The 20,505-nt window shown below is 33.9% G+C and overlaps 1 protein-coding gene across 1 annotated transcript; it reads right to left on the reverse strand.

Moving 5' to 3' along the window:
* Positions 1-6,203: 6,203 nt before the first annotated feature.
* LOC150101158 (venom protease-like) lies at positions 6,204-12,335 on the reverse strand. Its single transcript, XM_090402179.1, has 7 exons — positions 12,285-12,335; positions 11,868-12,126; positions 11,401-11,474; positions 8,784-8,899; positions 8,319-8,596; positions 7,498-7,637; positions 6,204-6,362 (listed from the first exon to the last, which is right to left on the reverse strand). The coding sequence occupies exons 1-7, from the start codon at positions 12,333-12,335 to the stop codon at positions 6,204-6,206; spliced, it is 1,077 nt and encodes a 358-aa protein (XP_090258305.1).
* Between the last annotated feature and the right edge of the window lie 8,170 nt (positions 12,336-20,505).

The raw sequence follows: 20,505 nt of genomic DNA on the forward strand, positions 1-20,505 counted from the left end.
GAAACAGGCCATATGTGAGAAATGTGGTTAGGAGGAGTAGGGAATATGGGAAAGAGTGGGGGGGGAAAGGTTCATCACAGCCGACTTACCCTAATCCGGATAATATAATTTTTAGAAAGGATTTAGAATACCACTTGAAACATGAGAACAATATTCTAAAATTGAACGAATTTGTCATTTGTACACAGATAGCCAAAGATAAACAAAAGAGCAGTCTTGCGTGGTCAAGGATGCGACATTTTTTTTTAATCTGTTAATCTTTGAAGCTTTCTAAATCTGTCATTCTCTGGCATGGCATATTAAATTGCATAAAGGAACATGCGCCATTCTTGTAGTGAAAGGAATCATAAAGAGCGTAGTTTGAACAGTCAAGACGTATACAGTTGTTGTTTGAACTTAGTCAATAACAGGAGGAGTTCAGGTCTGCTGGCTAAAATAAAGCGGATAAGTTTTTGTATGTACGTATTATTTCGGAAATAGTTTTTTTTTTTTAATTCCCCTAACTCAGTGACACACTATAAATGTCACGTTTCATGTTTTATTTTGGTGAGAAATTAATTATAGAATAGGGAAATGTAGAAAAGACATATTCCATACAGAGTTTCCCGAGTCTCCTTTGCATAACGCGGCCTGGTCAATGTCTCTATATACCTAACAGGGCTAATTACTGACAATGTTATGGCTATTTCATTTTACTTATTTTTAGTACACATATATAAATGCAACTACGTAATATACCCAGTGAACTTTATAATATGCATTTTACATTAACTTCATCGGTGGACAGCAACACATTATCGTGGAGTAATATCGTAGTATCCTGATGAAGAGATTTTCAAAGCTGTTGTTCACATTTAACATTTTAGCTTAGCCTGTCTAAAAGTCTTAACGAAATTATCATTAGTGGTATTCTCTCTCTCTCCGCTCCCCAAAATAGCAGTGACAATAAAATATTTCTCATCATTTCACATACTATTAAACTTATCTTAATATATCTTGTTTCTTAATACTCACAGCCAAAACTGTGATGATGGTAACAGCGTTCTGTGCGTAGTTGGTGGATTAAATGGTGGAGACGGAGAGTTGCAGAGTAGAATGCCCTCCCTCGATGAGTTCTTGGAGGTATCACGTAATAATAAATGAGAATAGAACGAGTATAAATATAGCGCAGTGATTATCATTATACTCGTAAAAGACAACACTAATAATAACAATAATAATATAGAATTTAATTCGTTTAAACTTACTGTAACTATTATTTTGATTTTCACTGCTAAACTACATTCATTTCACATACAAATTTACTTTTTTGTTGGTTTTCAATATCATTTCATTATTATTAAAGCCATTTAACAAACAACCTGAATTCACAAAAGAAAATTCAACTTTCACACAAATCGTTTGGTTTTCTGCAAACCAGAAAAGCGCCCTCTCAAGAGAAGACTATGGGAAAAAATAATATCAGCTAAGCTAAAGCCTTTTATTCCCTTATAGGGAGTAGGCGAGGCCTTTATACCCTATGAAAAAAAAAAAATAATAGAAATTCCATAAAAATAAGGTTGTAAAATCGAGTCGAGTATAATAAGAATAATTTATTGTAAATATTTCTGTAATGTCGTTATGATTTAATATATACTGGTGAAACTGTCTTTAATTTTGATAACAAGAGCATTTTATCAACTTAAAGAGGTTTTTCCATCTTTTTCGAGTAATCGTTTTTGAATAACTGATTTTAAACAATAGACACTCACTACTAAAGGAAAAGTTAAAGCTGTGAATTTTGTTAAATTACTTTAGCACATGAAGAAATATGCATATTTCTCTTGAAGTATACAAGACAAAGATTTCATATTTAACACACACATATCTGTATGGGACTTCCATTTAATTATCCAGTACCAATAGCAGTATCCAGAAGAATATTCTTTTACAAGTAGACAGTTGATTTCAATTTCAACTACTGTTACGAATTTAAACTTGTTTATGCATTATGACTGCGATTACCACCAGAGGCGGATCAAGCGGGTGTCGGACTTGGCGACCGCCAAGGGTCTCGGAACGTCAACTTTTCAAAATGTAGAAATTATTATTATTATTTAAAAGAGAGAGAGAGAGAGAGAGAGAGAGAGAGAGACTATTTTCATTTCATCGGGAGAAAGCTTTCTCTGTCTTAAAAAGGGGGGAAAACTATCTAATAAGTACGATGTCCGAAGAAAGGTATGGCGCGGTAAACTATAAAGGTAAACTAAATAACTTCGTAAAAGTTTTTCTCCATTTGCTAAAGTTCGATAATAGTATGAATCGGAAAAGTTGCGGCCCGATCCTTGGGAAATTCTTTATTAATTACTTGACGCGCGCAATGCTCAACTAAACAATCTCTAACTTTGGTAGTTATATGATTCGGCCAAGTACCTTGATCATTAACATTAAAATTTGAAGTTTCGTGTTTCGCTGAATCGGAATCCAATATTTCTTCTGCTGCAACTTCTGTAGACAGGCCAGTTTCATTTTCGCATGTAACATTTATTTCTTCATAGTTATCTTGTGTCCTCTTTTTTTCTGTAGTAGAGCTACACAAAGTACTTGCTTCGTCAGAACTTTCTGTTCTTCGTTTTTTATGTGGTCTTGAAGTTAAAAATTTATTCAGCGATCAGCCAGTTTATGTTCTAGTTGTACTCGCTGCAATTGTCTTTTCCTATTTTGTGCACCAGATAACTTCTTTGGCTTTTTTTTCCGACATCTAGGGGTTAACACATTTGGTTAGAGTTTAAAATAAGAGCGTTAAAAGTTGTCACCAAAATACATAATAATTTCTGAAATTTTCCCTTAAACTTATTTTTTAACCCCTTAACCGACTATTATTTTTAAGGTGAATGGCCCAAGACTGACATTTTTTTTTTATTACAGAATTTGATTTTTCAGATGTTTTGAATAATAAATATGCTTACATTTCAGGTATTTTTTGAAAATTAACATGTAGAGATATTAGCCACTGATTGATTTCTCGGTGATATTTATTTAATATTTTTTACATTCTGGTAATTGTTTAATAATTAAGAAATTTCTAGAATATTAAAATTATTTATTAAAGAAATTAGTAAAAGGACCCCCAACCGCAATGTCTTCCAACCAGAACAAGAACAAATATATAAATAAATCTCTTATTGAAAATTATTTATTTTCTAGACGTCTACCCAACATAAGATAAAAAATCTTTTGTTTTCAAAATAAGATAATTAACTAAAATGAAACAATTTAACTGATTTTCAAACTTAGCAAAAATATAATAGACGTACTTACTTTACGTGAATAATAATCCAAATTCACAAAAAAATGTACTAAACAACAATAAATATATTATAGTAACACTGTAACGCACAAAATTAAATGATGCAAAAATACACCAAAAAAGTATCAAGAAAAGGCCAATTGCAGTATGTGTAAACCCTCTTAGATCATCTAAAGAGTTTTATAGCTCATAAATAACCTATGTTTATTAATTTAATTCGATCCGCGTCAGTCTGACGCGCAGATAGTCTACCCCACATAATTTATAATTTGTAAACTATTATCTTTAAAATTTTATTTGTCTATCAAAAATAAGTACACAATTAAAAACAAAGTCAAAAATTGTCCAAAGTGACTTAAACACAGAATACACAATACACTCAATATGTTTCACATTCAAAATTGAAATAACGCTGAAAAAAATGTAAGTGCATCTATTTCGTCTATCCAAATTCTAAGCGGAATTTAAGAAAACGAACATCGTAATATACAGCTATGTTTCAGACTAAATATTTTTGGATAGATCAGTGTTTCTGAAACTTCAGATATCCTTGTACCCCTTTTTTAATTTTCATTATTACCAAGTATCTTTTCAAAGTACCCTTATTAAAATAATAATAAGAAGAAATAAAAATATATTTCATTATGTCTATTTTATTTGAATGTAGCTGTACATTTAAAACAAAAAAAATATTTTTTTTAACGGAATAAAATTTATAAAGATTCTATACCTTTTTACTTAATATAAATAATTTATCATCAATGAAAGGAGTGAAATTGCTTATTTCTATATTTGCTTTCTTTTGTGGGTTTTATAAATCCAGTCTTTAACTAATGATTCTTAACAATTTGAAAGCTAAAAAAATTACCGTATTTATTTACTCGACTATAACCCGCACTTTTTTCCTAAAAAAAACTGAAAATGGGTATGACTTACCAAGAAGTTTCTATTCTCCATCACTTCTTCTGTCCTCCAGAGCGGTTTCCTTGTGTGCAATCAAAGTTATCTACCCAAATAGAGTCTTCTTTCCCAATTATATCAAGCAAAAATTACCAGTAATTGAAGACTTGAGATACGTAATGAACAATCCTTGACAAATTACTAATGAGAAGTGAAAGATGTGCGCGATTGTAGGCCAATAGCGAAAAAGCAGCTATTAAGAAGTGCATATCATTGGTGCGGTATTAACAAAAGATCAAAAGACTCAAACAAAACAAGCTGACAATTGAATGGAAATGTTAATTCTCTTAAACCGATTTCCATAATATCTGAAATGCATTCACTATATATTTCTTAATTTTAATACGTTCATGACGGGGGGTAGTGTCAAGCAAAACCAACATGTGGTTTGCTTGAGTGTATATGACAGCTTCTGTTGGAGGGAAGATGGGATTCATTAGTTAGAGTTAATATTCCCAGTTGTCTGTAATAGCACTATTTGTTGAGAAATATATTACACAGTCTGCAAATGTCTGTGAACCTTATTCAGTGACATGATAAAACTAATTGGTTTTCCTGTTTCTGCAGTATAATGGCTGTTGGGGATGGCGTATTGTTTACTGCAGGGAGCTCCAATGTGAAATTCGGGGTGATAGAGAATCGCAATTTGAGTAGGAGAATTCATGCATAATATAATTTTAATATATAGACGATAAAAGTTTACGAAATTCACATCGTATGATAGTTTATGGGTTGTTTCCTTCGGTATCTAATAAGTGGGTTCTAAAATGTTTAGTTTTAGCATGTATGGCTATAATTTTTTTATTAATAAAATATAATAAGCACATATTTCACTGTCAATGGGAAATGGCGCCTTTTTTTATTAGCTAACTAAACGCTGTATTTTTGTAAAATATCTTGTTGCCATAATACGGCTGAACGAGCGCCCTTATTAATCAGCGCCGTGAGGCAGGCTGCCTCTTTGCTACATCCTGTCGACGTTACTGGGAAAGCACAGCGTAAGAATGAATTCACGGTCTGTCTTAAACTAACAAATTCCACTAAAAATATAATAAACAATCGAGAATATTTATAAAATTTTCGCTGAATCGATGCTTACTCTGTGAAATAAAATGTGTGGTAATATTGATAACATTTCACTTTAAAAAAAATTATAATAAAACTGGTGATGTATTTAAACATAAGTTAAAAATGTTGTTAAATTATTAAGAATTCATAATAATTTGACTGATTTAAAATTTTATTTTTATTGCATTAACTATAATTTGTAATTGTGTAATTTATATAGTACGATATAATTCAAGAGTAAGAAAATTTAATATTTTTTTTTTATTATTTCCCGTGGTGAAATGGCGCCCCTATCTTCAAGCGCCCTCGTGCGGTGTACAATCTGCACAACTCGACCCTGATTATAAATGTCATCCACAAAAGTGCAGACAAGCGTGCTGCTGTCTGCGCAGTAGAACGACTCTAGTACGATAACTCATAGAACGTGGTGTTCACATTCCATCTAATTCGTGTGCTAGAACTTTCTGATTTTGTTCTTTCAGTCTAAACCGCAAAGCTGATAAGTTTAAACAACATTGGTCCATCAATTTAAATATTTATTGATCATATATACACATATTGACTAAACAGGATGAACAACAACAAGAGAGTTTTTCCCTTTTCAGATGCTGAATACTTACAAGTGCAATATTTATAATTCCTCTTTTTCTTACATAGTTTATAAGCTTTCTCTTTCTTGTACTTCAGAGCGCACTGTGCATATTATAAATTCAACCAAACCACAAACAACAATTGGTAACATTTCACGAATTCAGACCATTCTCAGTATTCAGGGAGAGGGGGTGGAATATTGTGCGTGGATAAATGTTCATCAAGTGAAATCACAGAAGAATCCGCTTGAAAATATTAAAAAAAAAAAAAAAAAAAAACGCCAACAGACATATAATCAAACTGAATTCTTCGTAATCCAGTCTATATATTCGGCCACTCGTGTGTACACACCGGGAACTCCTTCCTGAGCACAACGACTTCCGAACGATACTATGCCTATCACTGTCCAACGACGCAAATTATCGGGAAGCATCAAAGGACTGCCAGAGTCTCCCTGAAAAATAAATAAATGATTACTATTACTTTGTTGTAAATCATGATTGTGAAAAATCAAAAAAGCACGGTGAATCATGATGACTTTCATGATAGATATATCTGGATTGCCTGAAGTATATAACAATATGCAATTCAGTTAGAGGATGCGCCAAACTCATGACTTCGCGCGGCACTTGAAATTGAATTGAACTCGTGTAGTACTTTATATAGTGGACAAACGGAAGAATTTGAACTTAGTCCTTGGCTTATTTTTTGTGGACTGTTTTCGTATCACCTCAAAAATGCATTCGTATCTTCTCTCAGAACATGAAGCAGAGAAATGGGAAAGCAACCACACTAAAGAAAAATTTAATACTTTCATTTTTATTAAGGTAAACGCTACAGTCCTGCACATTATTTTCTTTTGTTGTTAAAATTTTCGAACAACGGTATTTGAAACAGATTCCGTCATGATTTTCCTCTCATAAAACAGACATACCAGCCTAAAAATTCACGCTGCAACTGAAACATAATCTCCGAAGATAGTGGAGATAAGACCAAACCGCACACAATCTTAGATCCTGTTTTAATCATTTGCCTGTTTCGATATGTCAGATTAACATGCCAAGTAATCTTCAACACGCAAATTTCCCGATACACTTCTGTATTTATGATCATTTACGGTTTCCAAGGAGTCTCAGTGCCTTTTTTGAGACGGTATGCAATTATTGTACAATAAATTTATACTTAATAAACCATATATTAAATATTTAATCTACAAAAGAAGCATCGCCAAAAACTATTTAATAGTTTTTAGCGATGTTTATAACTTACATGGTTTTTAAATAAACAAAAAGGGGATAGGTCAGTTCAGTGGATTAGATTTTCTACTAGAGAATATTTTATATAAAACCGAAATTAAAGAATTTTCAATAGGTTTAATAAAAACAAAATTAAGATTTGTTAAATTAAAACTGAAAACCTCCTTCGAAGGTTAGCGAGGGCTAAATGGACAAACGTCCTTCGTTTGGGGAATAATACCAAAGTCATTACATTGGTATATTTATAACATATGAATATAATAACTGTATAGAAAACGGGGAAAGGGAAGCTCGGCAAAAATTAAAAGAAAAAATTGGCACTGAAATTATTACCTGACAGGCATCTTTTCCTCCTTGGACAAATCCAGCACACACGAATCCTTCTGTAATCGGCTGGAAGTACTTTCGGTTGCACTCTTTATTATCCCAAATTGGCACTGAAACCTGATGCAGAGAACCTGACCCACGGCCTCCTGAAGCAGTGAACATAAAGGGGAGAAGAGTTTAATTTCATAACTCACTGCACACTAAAACATATTTCGAATGCTTAGACCTATGAAAATGTTAAGCAAAAATATTAGAAAGAACAAATAATTTAAAAGCTGACCAAAGAAAATTAAAGGTTATTTAATCTTTTATTTTTATTCTAATTATTTAGATATTTAATCTTATTTTTACTTAATTTTATGTTTATTAATTTAATTTATTTTTTTATTTTGTTTATTTGTTTTATTGGCAGTCAGTTCTCGCCAGGTAGTTCTGTAGTTTGGATTCTGGTTGGTTCGCCCAAGGACTCAAAACATTCTTACTTTTTATTTATTTTATTTTATTATTTTGGTCCGCAATATTCTGAAATTGAGTTATCAGTTCTAATATGTATTTTATTATTATTTGTTTTTCTTATTTTCTTTCATTCTATTTCATTTAAATTTTTATGAGTGAATCTGTTTTACACAAAAAAACGCGAGGACAGAGACTATTCTCCCTTAGTAACAAAAGGAAAAAAAGTTATCGGTATCGTCCTACAAATATTTTGAACATATTTTTGATTTCTGATACAAAAGCATACATAAATTCAACCAAATCGAAAATATTTTAACCGAACCTTGACAATAAAGAATCCAAATATTTTGTCAACTTGTTAATTGGCTTACCGTAACGCATGGCTCCCCAACCAAGGACAGTAGCCATTAGTCCCGCAACTGACTTTGATTTCAGCTCGTCGTTGGGCAGGCACACGGGTTTTACGAAGTCGCTCATTTTTGCAGGTTCGCTAAGCTTCAAAATCCCAACGTCGTTATAAAATCCATTCCTAGAAAACTTCGGATGTAACTTAATCTGTACAACGCTGTACTCTTTTGGGATCGCCTTGTCATCTGCTTGGAATAAGTGATGTTCTCCAAGTCGCACAGTGATTTGGGTTGGGCTGTAACTGAAATGAGAGGGTTCAACTTATATTTCATTTATATCTAGACGTTTAGAAGAATAGAATAACATGCAACTCTGTTTGTTTAATACTACTGTGTAGGGCAAAATATTATATATTTCATAAGCAATTTATGGAGAGATTTTAGAGAGCACTACAGTAGTTCAAAAATTATATAAAACACTGAACCTACCTACGACCTTGTCGGTCAGCGAGACAATGGGCTGCTGTAAGAATGTAGTATTTGTTGATTAAAGTGCCACCACACCAATAATCTCGTCCCCGGCTACTTAAAAGGAATATGGCTGCCTACATAATCGAATACAGGCGAAATTTAATCAAAGGTCATTTAATACACAGAGCTAAATGCGCAAATATCCAAATAAACAAATTATGATCGCCTTGATTAGGGTGAAGCAGAAATTTTTATTACATTATAAAGATCATTAATTTAAAATGTTAAACTGTTGATTTTTTATGTTAACTTGAAGATTTCTTCAAGTTAACTGCTTTAACTGGTACATGTGATATCTGAGACATAATATGAATATTATCATAACGCATGTTTGTCAGTTACTTTTTGGATAATATATTCATATCCAAAGAACACAAAAAATAGTGGGAAAATATCAACTCGAATCCACTCTGTGTCTTTAAAAGGATTCAATAATGTATAAAAATGAAATTTATAGTATATGTTACGTGATGAAGTCACATTTTAATACATCACTGAATCCCTTCATAACTTGCCGCTGACTAGAATCGAGAGAAAATTATTCCATCATAACTTCCATTAACCCTGCGGAGATCGCGGTCGAAAAAATTTCAGCGTAGGTCGCGTGTATCTGACAGATACATTCATTACTAGTATGTGCTAAAATGCGATAAAACTTAAAAAAAAAAACTGCAATTATAATACGTGATGGTTTATTTATTTTCAGTTGCAATCTAGAAACTATTGAACAAAGAAAAAAAAAAAAAAACACCTAAACCAATACTATACTGACATCGAAGTTCGCGGTATCTCCCAGATACAATTTACTATCAAATATCAATTTCGCATTCGACTTTTTTCATTCTCATCATCGGACTCGAGTAACAAAATCGCCGAATCTCTTCAGCATCTGATGGATTATCCAATCGATATAGTTTTCCAGCCATTTTCAACGGTAAATAAATAAAAAAAATAAAATAGAAATAAAACATCGCGGTATCTCTCAAATACAATTTACTATGAAATATCACACGCCTTTACATAACACGTGTTAAATCAAAACTGACCACATAAACAGTGTGGAATATCACTCGTAATATATGCATGCGCAGTTACTCATAACCTCCAAGCTGTACACTGGATATGTGTAAGAATATTTATATTAAACAATTTGTTTGTATCTGTCAGATCAGCCGCGACCTCCGCAGGGTTAACATGTTCGTGAAAATTGTTTAGAGTGGCACTACGAAATTTGCTCTTAAGGTTCTAAAGACTTGGATTCGTATTCCATATAATATAGAACGCGAAAAACCGTTTAAAGTTTTTTTTTTTTTTTTTTTTTTTTTTTTTTAAGTGAAGGCGATTTAGTCTTCTTAAAATTCCGACTTCTCTGGAACGAAAAGTTGGAATTTTACTCTACAAACCAAAAAACAAGCAATTTCGTTTGCTTTTGCTTCGCCCATAATTCAAAGAAAAAAAAATATATATATATATATATATATATATATTCAAGATACCAAGTAATGTTATATAAACTTGGTTTTTAATCCTATTTCCCAAGGAAGCAAACAAGTCAAGTTTGCGCCTGCACGTAGTGCAAATCTGAGGCAACTTGTGGTAAAGGTGGTTTAAGTTAAAGTGATCAGAACTTAATCCACCTTTACCACGAATTGCCTCAGACTTGCACTACGTGCAAGCGCAAACTTGACTTGTCTGTTTGCTTACTTGGGAAATAGGATTAAAAACCAAGTTTATATAAAATTACACACATATATATATCCTCAAAAAAAAGGTATTCTTTAATCAAAACCAGTATATTATTTTTCAAGTTAAAAATGATATAATTTTGTTATGTTGTACCATCATTTGGCATTATGGTTTAAGCCAACAAAAATACAATTTAGTCGTGTAAATTCCGAATTGTCAGCCCTCTTCGTTCGTTCATTATCCAGGTAGATATCTGGCAGTGTGCACCACGAGAAGATGAGAATTGTACATTAAGTCAGAAGCACTGGCCAGTCATCCGCATTCTTTAAAAAGCTACTTGGAGGTCTTCTCCCAGTTATCCAGCTTTCACCCCTAAGCACCTATGACATTGTTGGCATTCAGGAGTGTGTTAGCAGAGCTAATCTCAGGTAGTGTGGTCACAATATCAATGGGAGAAGAAAGGTTCTTTATCAGGATGTCAGGGAAAAGGCCCACAAGAAGACCAAGAAGTAAGTGGATTGATCAAAAGTACCTTAGAAGTGAGAATCTTGAGAGATCAATACTCAGATTAATAAAATTTTATCCAAGGGAAAACGCATCTGTAGTCGCGGCCATCAGTGTATTGGGATATACACTGATGGCCGCGGCCATCAGTGTATTAGAAGCATTAATGTATCTATATCATTTTTGTAACATGGTATATATTTAACTTAACTTTTTGTACATCAGCATGAAAGTTAGAAACATTAATAAATCGACATACAAATCACTGTACACGTTGTTTCCGCAAAGCAAATATCAAAATCGTGTTTGACTTTCAAATTGGTCTCAGAGCAAAATGGGGGGAAAAAAAAAAAAGAAAAAGAAAAGAAAGAAAACTGAAACTCACCATCCAAGGCCATTGTCCAGGCTGGCTTTCATAACCGCCTACAATCCTCGGATTTCTTCCTTCAATTCCACACTCTGCAACGAAAAATAGGTAAGAGAATTCCCAAGCAAACTAGATTCATATGATAGTATTCTGGTATGGAATTGAGTTCTATATCAGTCATTACTCTTATGAATGCTTCTACTATAATCTGAATCAACTTCTTCTTTTTTTTTTAATCTTCCAAAACTAAGTTAGTTAGGGCTAAAAGAGCTATGCAGTCCGTTGGAAATAAAAACGAGCTAGAAGAATTATTATTATTATTAAAAATTATGCGTTTGTTTGCAGAGCTTTAAATGATTGTGCAATTTTTTTATAAACTACATTACCGTATGCGTTATAACAATTACTAAGTGTTAGAGATTTAATAGTAAATATAAATAAAGAGAAATGAATATTTAAATACGAATAAATATAATAAATCAAACCTGTCATGGGGGATTCTGGGGAAAGTCCCACAGTCTCCGCTATTTGCAACGTATTTGACGTCACCACGTGTTGCACTCCCACACCGACACTATATTTTGCAGTTGAATGCAATCCCGGAACTGCAGAAGATTCTGTAACTGCCGAGGATAGTAACAGACTTCGATGTGTAGTGGTGAAATTGTGAGACTTGATACTAAGAGAAGTTGTAGTTGGAATAAAAGAAGCAGAAGCGGCAGGCATTAAAAACTCGTCTGATATCTGAAATAAAATGAGGAAAATAAATTATTTATTATTACGCCAAAAATGTATTACAAATTCTAGAAAACAAAGGGGGGGGGGCAAGTAAGCCAACGACTGCTTTTAATTTTTTAATATTCCTTTAAACATATTTCTGCTTTTCATAAACGTATACTCACCTCAGCTAGAGGGCAGCACACACCTAACAGTAAGACCTTGCGTAAACACATCGATCTCCTGAATTTTCTGAAGTTCAACAGAAGATAGGGACACTGCAATAGTCCAACACACTCTCCTCGAGATCCCTCAAAAGACCAGCAGAGATTCGAATTTCTAAAGAATAAATCGGCTAGAATGAAAATATTTAATAAATATTTAATTGTATTTGCTATTAGAGATGTCATTTTATTAATTATTGAGCATTTAACTTCATACTGCATGTATAGCTTTGGGTGGAAAGAAGGCGATAAACCCATGAAAAACCACTTCATTTAGGAAGGTTTCTTTGACTACGCAAAACTTGTCACGATGATTTTTGGAATTTCCTCGCAGAACATAAATTAGATTTGCCTCCCATTAAAAATGGAATTATATAAACTAACGTATTATAATTTTACTTAATTAAATTTATTAATTTAATGTACAGGAAACTATGAGAGATATTGTATTTTATTTTTATTTTGGATGATGTAGAAATAGCTTTTACACATAGAAAATGATGTAGAAATAAATAAATGAACACTGCGCTATATTCTTAAAACTTTATTCCTCATGGATTTATTGCACAGGAAACTGTACAATAAATCCATTTCGTAATCCATAGTTGAACTCGTGGTTATCGATGATTTTCAAGGCATGTGGTGAGACTACGGCAGACGACTACCGCCCAATTCCTAAACCACACAACACTTGTACTGTTAGCTGAAATATTGAAATTTTTCTGAGATTCATGTTTAAAACCTGAGTTTTAGGAGGAAATTGAAGTAGCTTGAGAAATCATTTAACTTGGGAACCGGCTTAAAATAGGCTTAGATAAAAATGTCTCTAGTCGCTAACTAGAATTGTACTTTTAGTGGACTATCTTTGGATGATCCAACATTTTGGTGCCAGGAACGTTATCACAACGCTACACAGAACTCGAATTTAGTGATTATTATCCCCCATTAAAATGAAACAACACCAAATAAAAATTATATCCCTTTGAGAATAAAAGGCGTTAGCAGTTTTATTTTATTCGAATGACCCTTGTGAAGATATCTTTAACAATATTTTAAATTAATTAAAGAAATATTTCTCCATAAATCATCTATAATGCTTTGTACACAGATGGACGATGTCACCAAGATCGCGTAGATCTCTTTTATACTTTGTAATGGTGACAACTTTTTTTTTTTATGACAATTCCATAAAAGGGTTGATATCGTATATAGAACATTAGTACCATGGTTGGGTTAAGGGTTAGATAATCCGGAAAATCACCCTGTTAATAGGGCAGGACAGTGGTCCTGGAGTCACGTTGGGCAATCAAATTAATCAACCATCTAGTTTCCAACCAACCGGATGAAAAGGGCTGAATTTAAGTTTACTGCGGCTGAGGGCCCCATGTAATGTAAGGCCATAAGCTATTAGCTTGTCTAGCTTATGCGAAAATCGAACCATGAGGATGAATACGCTTTTTGCATGTTATTGAACATACTGTAGTAGTGCGCGTCAAAGAAAACATCCTGCGGTACTAAGTAAATAAAATTAATTTTATTTTATTTACTTAGTACCGCATAAATTAAAATGAAAATTAAAATTAAACTAAAAGAAATAACGCTGTTTATCTAAGTACTTATAATGTAAAGAATAATGAGTAGGTTAAGTAATTAACTTTTCCTGTAAAAGTCGAGAATTTGACAATATAGTATTCATGTGCATCATATATATCACACATCGTATCATTCGTAAAAAAAAAAAAAAAAAATGTACAGAGATAGGACGAATATTGTGTATCTTTTCAGGAAGCGTTTGAATTCTCAGGGATCAAGAATTTGATTCGTTTTGTTTTTAAAGCCATTCTGTTTGGGGTCCTAATTAACAGTTATTAGAAAACTTAATTACACAAATGTTCTTACCTTTTCTATCTTCCTTCAATGTGAAAACCACGAAGAATATACAGAAGAAAGTTGCCGCAAACTCTATATTCATTCCGCCCGTCCTGAAACTGAAGATACACGTTTACTAAATTATTCATTTTGTTGAAAGCAGATAAAAATTTCTCTGTTATACAACAGGGTACTCTTCACAGAGAGAGAGAGAGAGAGAGAGAGAGAGAAAGAGAAAAAGAGAGAGCGTCTTCCCCTCACAAGCCACACAGTGAAGATAAAATTTATTATGTTGTGTAGTTATTAAAGGATAAAAAAATGACCTTTCCTATCTAAAAAAATTTAAATTCATAACACAACGATGTTTGTGTAGAAAAGAAGGAATAATGGCAAAGAAAGAATGAGTAAGTTTGGAGAAGGAATGTGAATGGAGGACAGCGTTTAAAGCTTGATTTATATGCGTAGTACATGCACAAATGGATACGCTACACAACCATTGTCATTTAAGTTTGTCTCTCAATTTGACTGCTTGAAAACGCATTTCAAGATAAACAAAGAATTAAATTAACAAATAAAGTAATCCAAGAAGTAAACCTGTAACTTTCTAACTTCCTGGTTCTGATATTTTGTTTCCAAGATTAATAGGTAATCTGATCATGAGCTGGCTATGTAACTAGACGTTCTCTCTTGCAGAGGAAGTTGTGTACATGCAATTCAGATATTGCATGTGCATTATCTGAATTGCACGATGAATTTCGTACATTTCTGTCACCTTCCTGAAACCCCTGTGTAATACATTATACGGAAATGATAAGCCAATCGAAACTGCTGGCTGCGTACTTGCATATAAAACTCGATCAGATAAACGTATCACTCATCAAAACACTACTCAAAGGACAATCAATAAATGTTCGTTTCATGTAAAAATGTATGATGAAGTGGACAAATCCATGATCAACAATGTTTTCAGAGATAACTATAATAACCATAGCGGAAGCCACAGAGTATAAAGTCATTTTGGATATCCCTGCGGCAATGATGCCAAAAAGAAGTTTATGCCGGGACACCTTTCTGACATAGCATTCGGCTGCTAGACGAACATCTGAATAATGTATCAATACTTAGGGTGGCGAAATTACACATTTGAAGAAGAAAAAAAAAAAAGAAAGAAAGGGGGCAACTTTTGTCAGAAACTTCAATGAGAGAACTTGATTTGAAGACGTAGAATCGACGGAGTGGCTAGTTTGGTGCTTCATAACTAACGATTTGTAGAATGAGATGCTTATTAGCACGATATTCTTTATTTTCAGATCTTCATTTAAAGCATGATATTCTTCAGCTGATCACATCTTTCATTCTAAACAACGTGAAGCCGCCGGTGCATTCACAAAAAAGTATAGTTTCTTCTTGCTCTACTGACCTCGTTATCACAAAGATACTTTTGTCACATGTTTTATACTTCTGTCAGCTAGTGTTGATACGCACTGCTGGAGTAAGCATACAAAGAAAGCGGCAGTGTTCTTTCATTCTTCTATTAGGGTATTCAGACGCCCAGGTAGAAGAATGGACGCTTCGTTCATTCATTTCATAAGACTTTTCGCTGTTTACCCTTAACGGGAAGCAAACTCATCAGCCGTTGCTTCACGGTCATTTTGCTTAAAATAGCATTCCTGATGCTGAGGTTTTCTTTGGTTCGATATAGATGGTTGCCTAAAGGGAAAATTGTATGGAGAAGCACCACGGTGTGACCTTCTGTTGCATTGATAGCGTGACTTCTGAAGTCTTCTCCCAATAACAAGTAACCTAAATATTCGCCTGATAATGACAGAATCGACTCGAACAACGCCTATTGTTTCATTATTGCTATTGATCATTATCAGTGCTTGCGAACTTCAGATCTCACCTCACCAGGCAGCATTACATCTGTCGGTCAGTCTCTCAAGGGCGTGCCTGTTGATTTGTAGAACTGTAGTCACTGAAAATACAAAAGAAAATGCAGAGAGAGAGAGAGAGAGAGAGGGAATTCCATAATTCCAAATTATACATATAAATAAATTCCATCAGTAACTTGGGTGAATATTTAGACTGCCAATTATTATGATATCCCTACTATTTATTTTAAATTCTGTCCCTTCATCTTTCACTTCCGTAGCTCAGTTGGTTTCGACGATGGCCTTTGAATGGAAAAACCTGGGTTTGAATAGGACGCGAAGAACCTTAATCGGACTTTTCATCCCGCAACACAGTCAAACAGGCCAGAAGAACACACGCAACATATAGGCATGGGATAGGACTACGAGAATCAGGATTAACCGTATTCCGTCGGATCTGGTTTCGAGGGCTTGAATGCGGTGTAGGTCTATCGCCTAAGTGTAAAACAAGACAGACGACAGCACCTTCAAAAGGAATTAAGGTCAATTCATAAGTGACCAAATTAATAATTTTAGACGATTTTTAGTGCCAGTCGTTACTTTATCAATGTATCCTTGTTTAAAGAACTTAAACTCAGAACTCGAAACGGATACTGTAGAAATATAAAAATGTTGAATCTAATTTTGTTAGGCAAGATAATTAACTTTGTCTTTAGATTTACATCTAAAGTGAGCCTGACTAAGTGGAAAGTACTTCCGTTCCCCAACCCATAGGCCACGAGTTTCCATCCCACTGAAGGCATTGATGTGTATTACATACCTTTGGTGTTAGACGATTTTCATCGCCCGATGCTCAACTCCAGTTTCTTTTTGGATTTGAATAGTGTTTAAAGCCCGATATTAAAATAACGAAGAAGTAAGTCGCTAATACTTGTTTCTTCTTTCTTGATGAACTTGAAAAAGTATCGTTTGGAAAGCGAACCTTTAGTTAGCTTATTCGTGTGTTGAGGTTTCTATCTTTCGTGGATGGGAATAACAAAAGAAGTCGACTCTCATGCATAGATCTACGAAGATCTCCCCCCCCCCGTCGTTTAAGATTTTATGGCACATACGTGGGTGGTCTGAAAAGTTCTCAGCCCCGACCATAGATGGCAACAATATCGGCAAGATTTTTTTTTTCTAAGTTGGTACATCTGTCATAAGCATCCATGTGAAATTGCAAATCATTGTATCAAGTAGTTTGTTTTATACAGCTGTCGGAAACAAGTGTTGTCAGTATTCCTTGAAATGGATAAAACCGAGTATCGGGCGGTTGTAAAATTCTTTGTAAAAGGTTTAACGACAAAAGAAATTCATTCGAAGTTCATAAAAGTTTATGGGCACTCTTCTCCTTCGTTTTCGATAATTAAGAAATGGACTGCCGAGTTAAAACCCGGCCATACCAGCCTTTAAGATGATCACATGAAGGACGTCCAAAAAGTGTAATAATACCAGAAATCATTGATTAAGGGCACGATATGGAACTAGATGACCGGGCGAGTGAAAGTGCCAGAAATTGCTGAGATTACAGGCATTTCAAAAGAACGCATTGAATATATAGGATATATTTTGCATGAAGAACTGCATATGAAAAAGCTTTGCGCAAGATGGGTGCCACGCCTGCTCACAGCAGATCAAAAACGTACTTGCATGAAAATCTCTGAACAGTGCTTGGAGCATTTTAACAAGAGTAAAATTGATTTTATTCGTCGATTTATTACTATGAATGAGACTTGGATTCACCATTACACACCAGAATCCAAGCAGCAGTCAAAACAGTGGACAGAAGCCGGTTGTTCAGCGCCAAAGAAGACAAAGTCGGTTCCATCAGCAGGAAAGGTCATATCATCGTTGTTATGGGATGCTAAAGGCATTTTGTTTATTAATTATCTTGAAAAGGATAAAACAATAACCGGGGAATATTATTCCGATCTTTTAACCAAACCAGATGAAAAAATTTGTGAGAAAAGACCCGGTTTGCAGAAGAAAAAAATCATCTTTCATCTGGACAATGCACCTGCCTACAAAGGTGTTTTGGCAGTGGGAAAATTAAGGGATCTGAACTATGAATTGTTGGAATATCCACCCTATTCCTCAGATTTGGCTCCCTCTGACTTCTATCTCTTCCCAAAACTAAAAATCTTCCTCGCTGGTGAGCGTTTTTCTTCGAATCAAGAGGTGATTGCAGCTGGTATTTTGCAGGTCTTACTGAGAACCACTACAGGGACGGGGTAATGACGCTGGAATAAATGTATTAGTCTTAAGGGAGATTATGTTGAAAAATAAAAATAATTTTGAAATTATAATTTTTTTTTCATTGTTAGGCCGAGAGTTTTTCATAACGCGTACGTATTTTGAAAACTTCTGTTTGTAATAGTCAGTTTGATATATAAGTTTGCTATCAGTTCCAATCAAAAATCAGCTAACGCCCATTTGTTCCCGTATCAGGCGAACAAGCAACAGAAATTCAAGCCAAAGTAAAGAGGATGCTACATTCACATTGCAACTGGTTTGGTTAATGTAAACCGTTATTGAGGCAAATTTTAGAGTTTATCATGTTGCCAATGATATCGATATCACGGTACATTTAACGAAGTTTGTCATCCCTAAAATTTAATGAAAGATTTAACACCCCTTCCAATGAAAATAAATGCAACGTAATTCTACATTTTAAAACATTGTAGGAAATGCATTTGAAGAAAATTTGAAGTTAATCATTTGAAAAATAAACTCAACAGAGCTTTATAATATAACAGCTAAAGTGAATAAAATCTGGAAAAATAAATTATTTATTGAACTAAACAAGTGATTGTAGAATGTTACACTGGTTATTATAGACAATCGCACGCTATGGAAATGTACACGTGTACGATTCCGAATTCAAATCTCCGTAAAGAGTTGTGTAAATGGAAAAAAATCTTCCTAATTCAGAAGCCAAATATTGATTGTCTTAAGGCCGACAATCAGATACTTTATTTCATTTTTTTAAAAAAATCTTTCAAATGGAAATTTATATTTGGAAAGTATGTTTAGGCCGGTTTACAATTTCGTCATCCATACGTGGTACTGTTTCTGTGTACTTTTTTCTCGTTTACAAACATCATAATAAAATCATAACAATGATAATTTTATTATCATTAAAAAAGGGTTTAAGGCACTATTTGTGCCTCAGAGATACTAAATTCATTGCAACGGGAAAAATAATATGCGTATTTTAAAAATCGACGCTTAGGGAGCTTGGCTCTTATTAATTTCATCCGAGTTCTTTCAAACGAAATCAATGTTTTGAATTATGGCTCCTCGTCAGTACGTAGGCAAAAACGCTCAAAATGGTCAAAAGGCTTCTTCTTTTTTTTTTTTTTTTTTTTTTAAATTTCTAAATTAAGTAAAAGCAAACAGGAGAGTGTATATACAGGAATAATAATACTTAAGTATGCACTGTAATAATACTATTAGAAAGCTTTACACTAAATACTATTTTAATGACTGAATTTTTAATATAGAAAAATTTTAATATAGATTCTAATTAACATAGACTTACTCTCTTCTGACGCTGCAAGTCTCCACATCACTTCCTAGATCGTTGCCATCAGGTTAAAGTAACAGTGATAATTCTACAACTTCATTTCGAACACTGACCCTAGAGGGACTATCTCGGTGTTCTTGTTGATGACTTCTGTGCAGGTGTAAGCCGACCAATGTGATACGAGAGCTTTTGCTGCGTCTTTAATCACAGTGACCTATATTTGTAACAAAACTCGTCCACCGAAAAAAAAGTGGAGGGGGGGAGGGGGAGCGAAACATCCTGGTCAGGGATGGCTCGTTGTTTTCGCTCTCAGTACCTTGGGATGTCTGACAACGTAGTGAAACGAACCGCCAGTGGGTCACTGGAGGTCAACACCACAGCCCCACCACGGAGATCTACTAATAGAAACTGGTAGATACTAATTGTTGGAAACTGCCGCGAGTACATTACCAATAGAAAATTGAAACAACGCAGGCGAATTAGTGAAGACTCTATTTGTTTCTACTCTATTAATTCCATTCTTTTGGTAATGAAGTGTTTTGTATGACTGTGTCAGTGATAACCCTTTACATATGTCATTCACCCAGTCAGTCGTCTACCTCAACTGTATACGCCTATCAGTTATATGGAGTGCAAAATTTCGGTAAATATTACTGTTAATTGTATTGCTGTTTTTATTTCAGAAGCGAAATAAGAAAATAGCTACTTGGCTACATCAAATTTCCAGTTTTACTAACCTTCACAGATTTCAGCCGTATTATTTATGAAATTACTTTGAATTTGATCACGTTAGAAGCAGCGATACTAGTATACTTGCATTTTGGAGTAGAGATGCGAGGAAGTAAAATGTGTTTATTTAGTCGTCTTAAAATCTAGG

This window comes from Typopeltis vanoorti, chromosome 12, assembly GCF_054136105.1.
Source record: "Typopeltis vanoorti isolate ZY-2024b chromosome 12, IOZ_Tvanoo_1.0, whole genome shotgun sequence".
NCBI lineage: Eukaryota > Metazoa > Arthropoda > Arachnida > Uropygi > Thelyphonidae > Typopeltis > Typopeltis vanoorti.

What these genes read in the sequence shown, in the direction of transcription:
- LOC150101158 (XM_090402179.1), bottom strand. Translation starts at nt 12,335, where the DNA reads ATGTGTTTACGCAAGGTCTTACTGTTAGGTGTGTGCTGCCCTCTAGCT. An exon ending in CCCAGAATCCCCCATGACAG is followed by an intron (nt 11,475 to 11,867) that starts GTTTGATTTATT and finishes TTTTCGTTGCAG; the next exon opens with AGTGTGGAATTGAAGGAAGA. An exon ending in TTGGGGAGCCATGCGTTACG is followed by an intron (nt 7,638 to 8,318) that starts GTAAGCCAATTA and finishes TCACTGCTTCAG; the next exon opens with GAGGCCGTGGGTCAGGTTCT.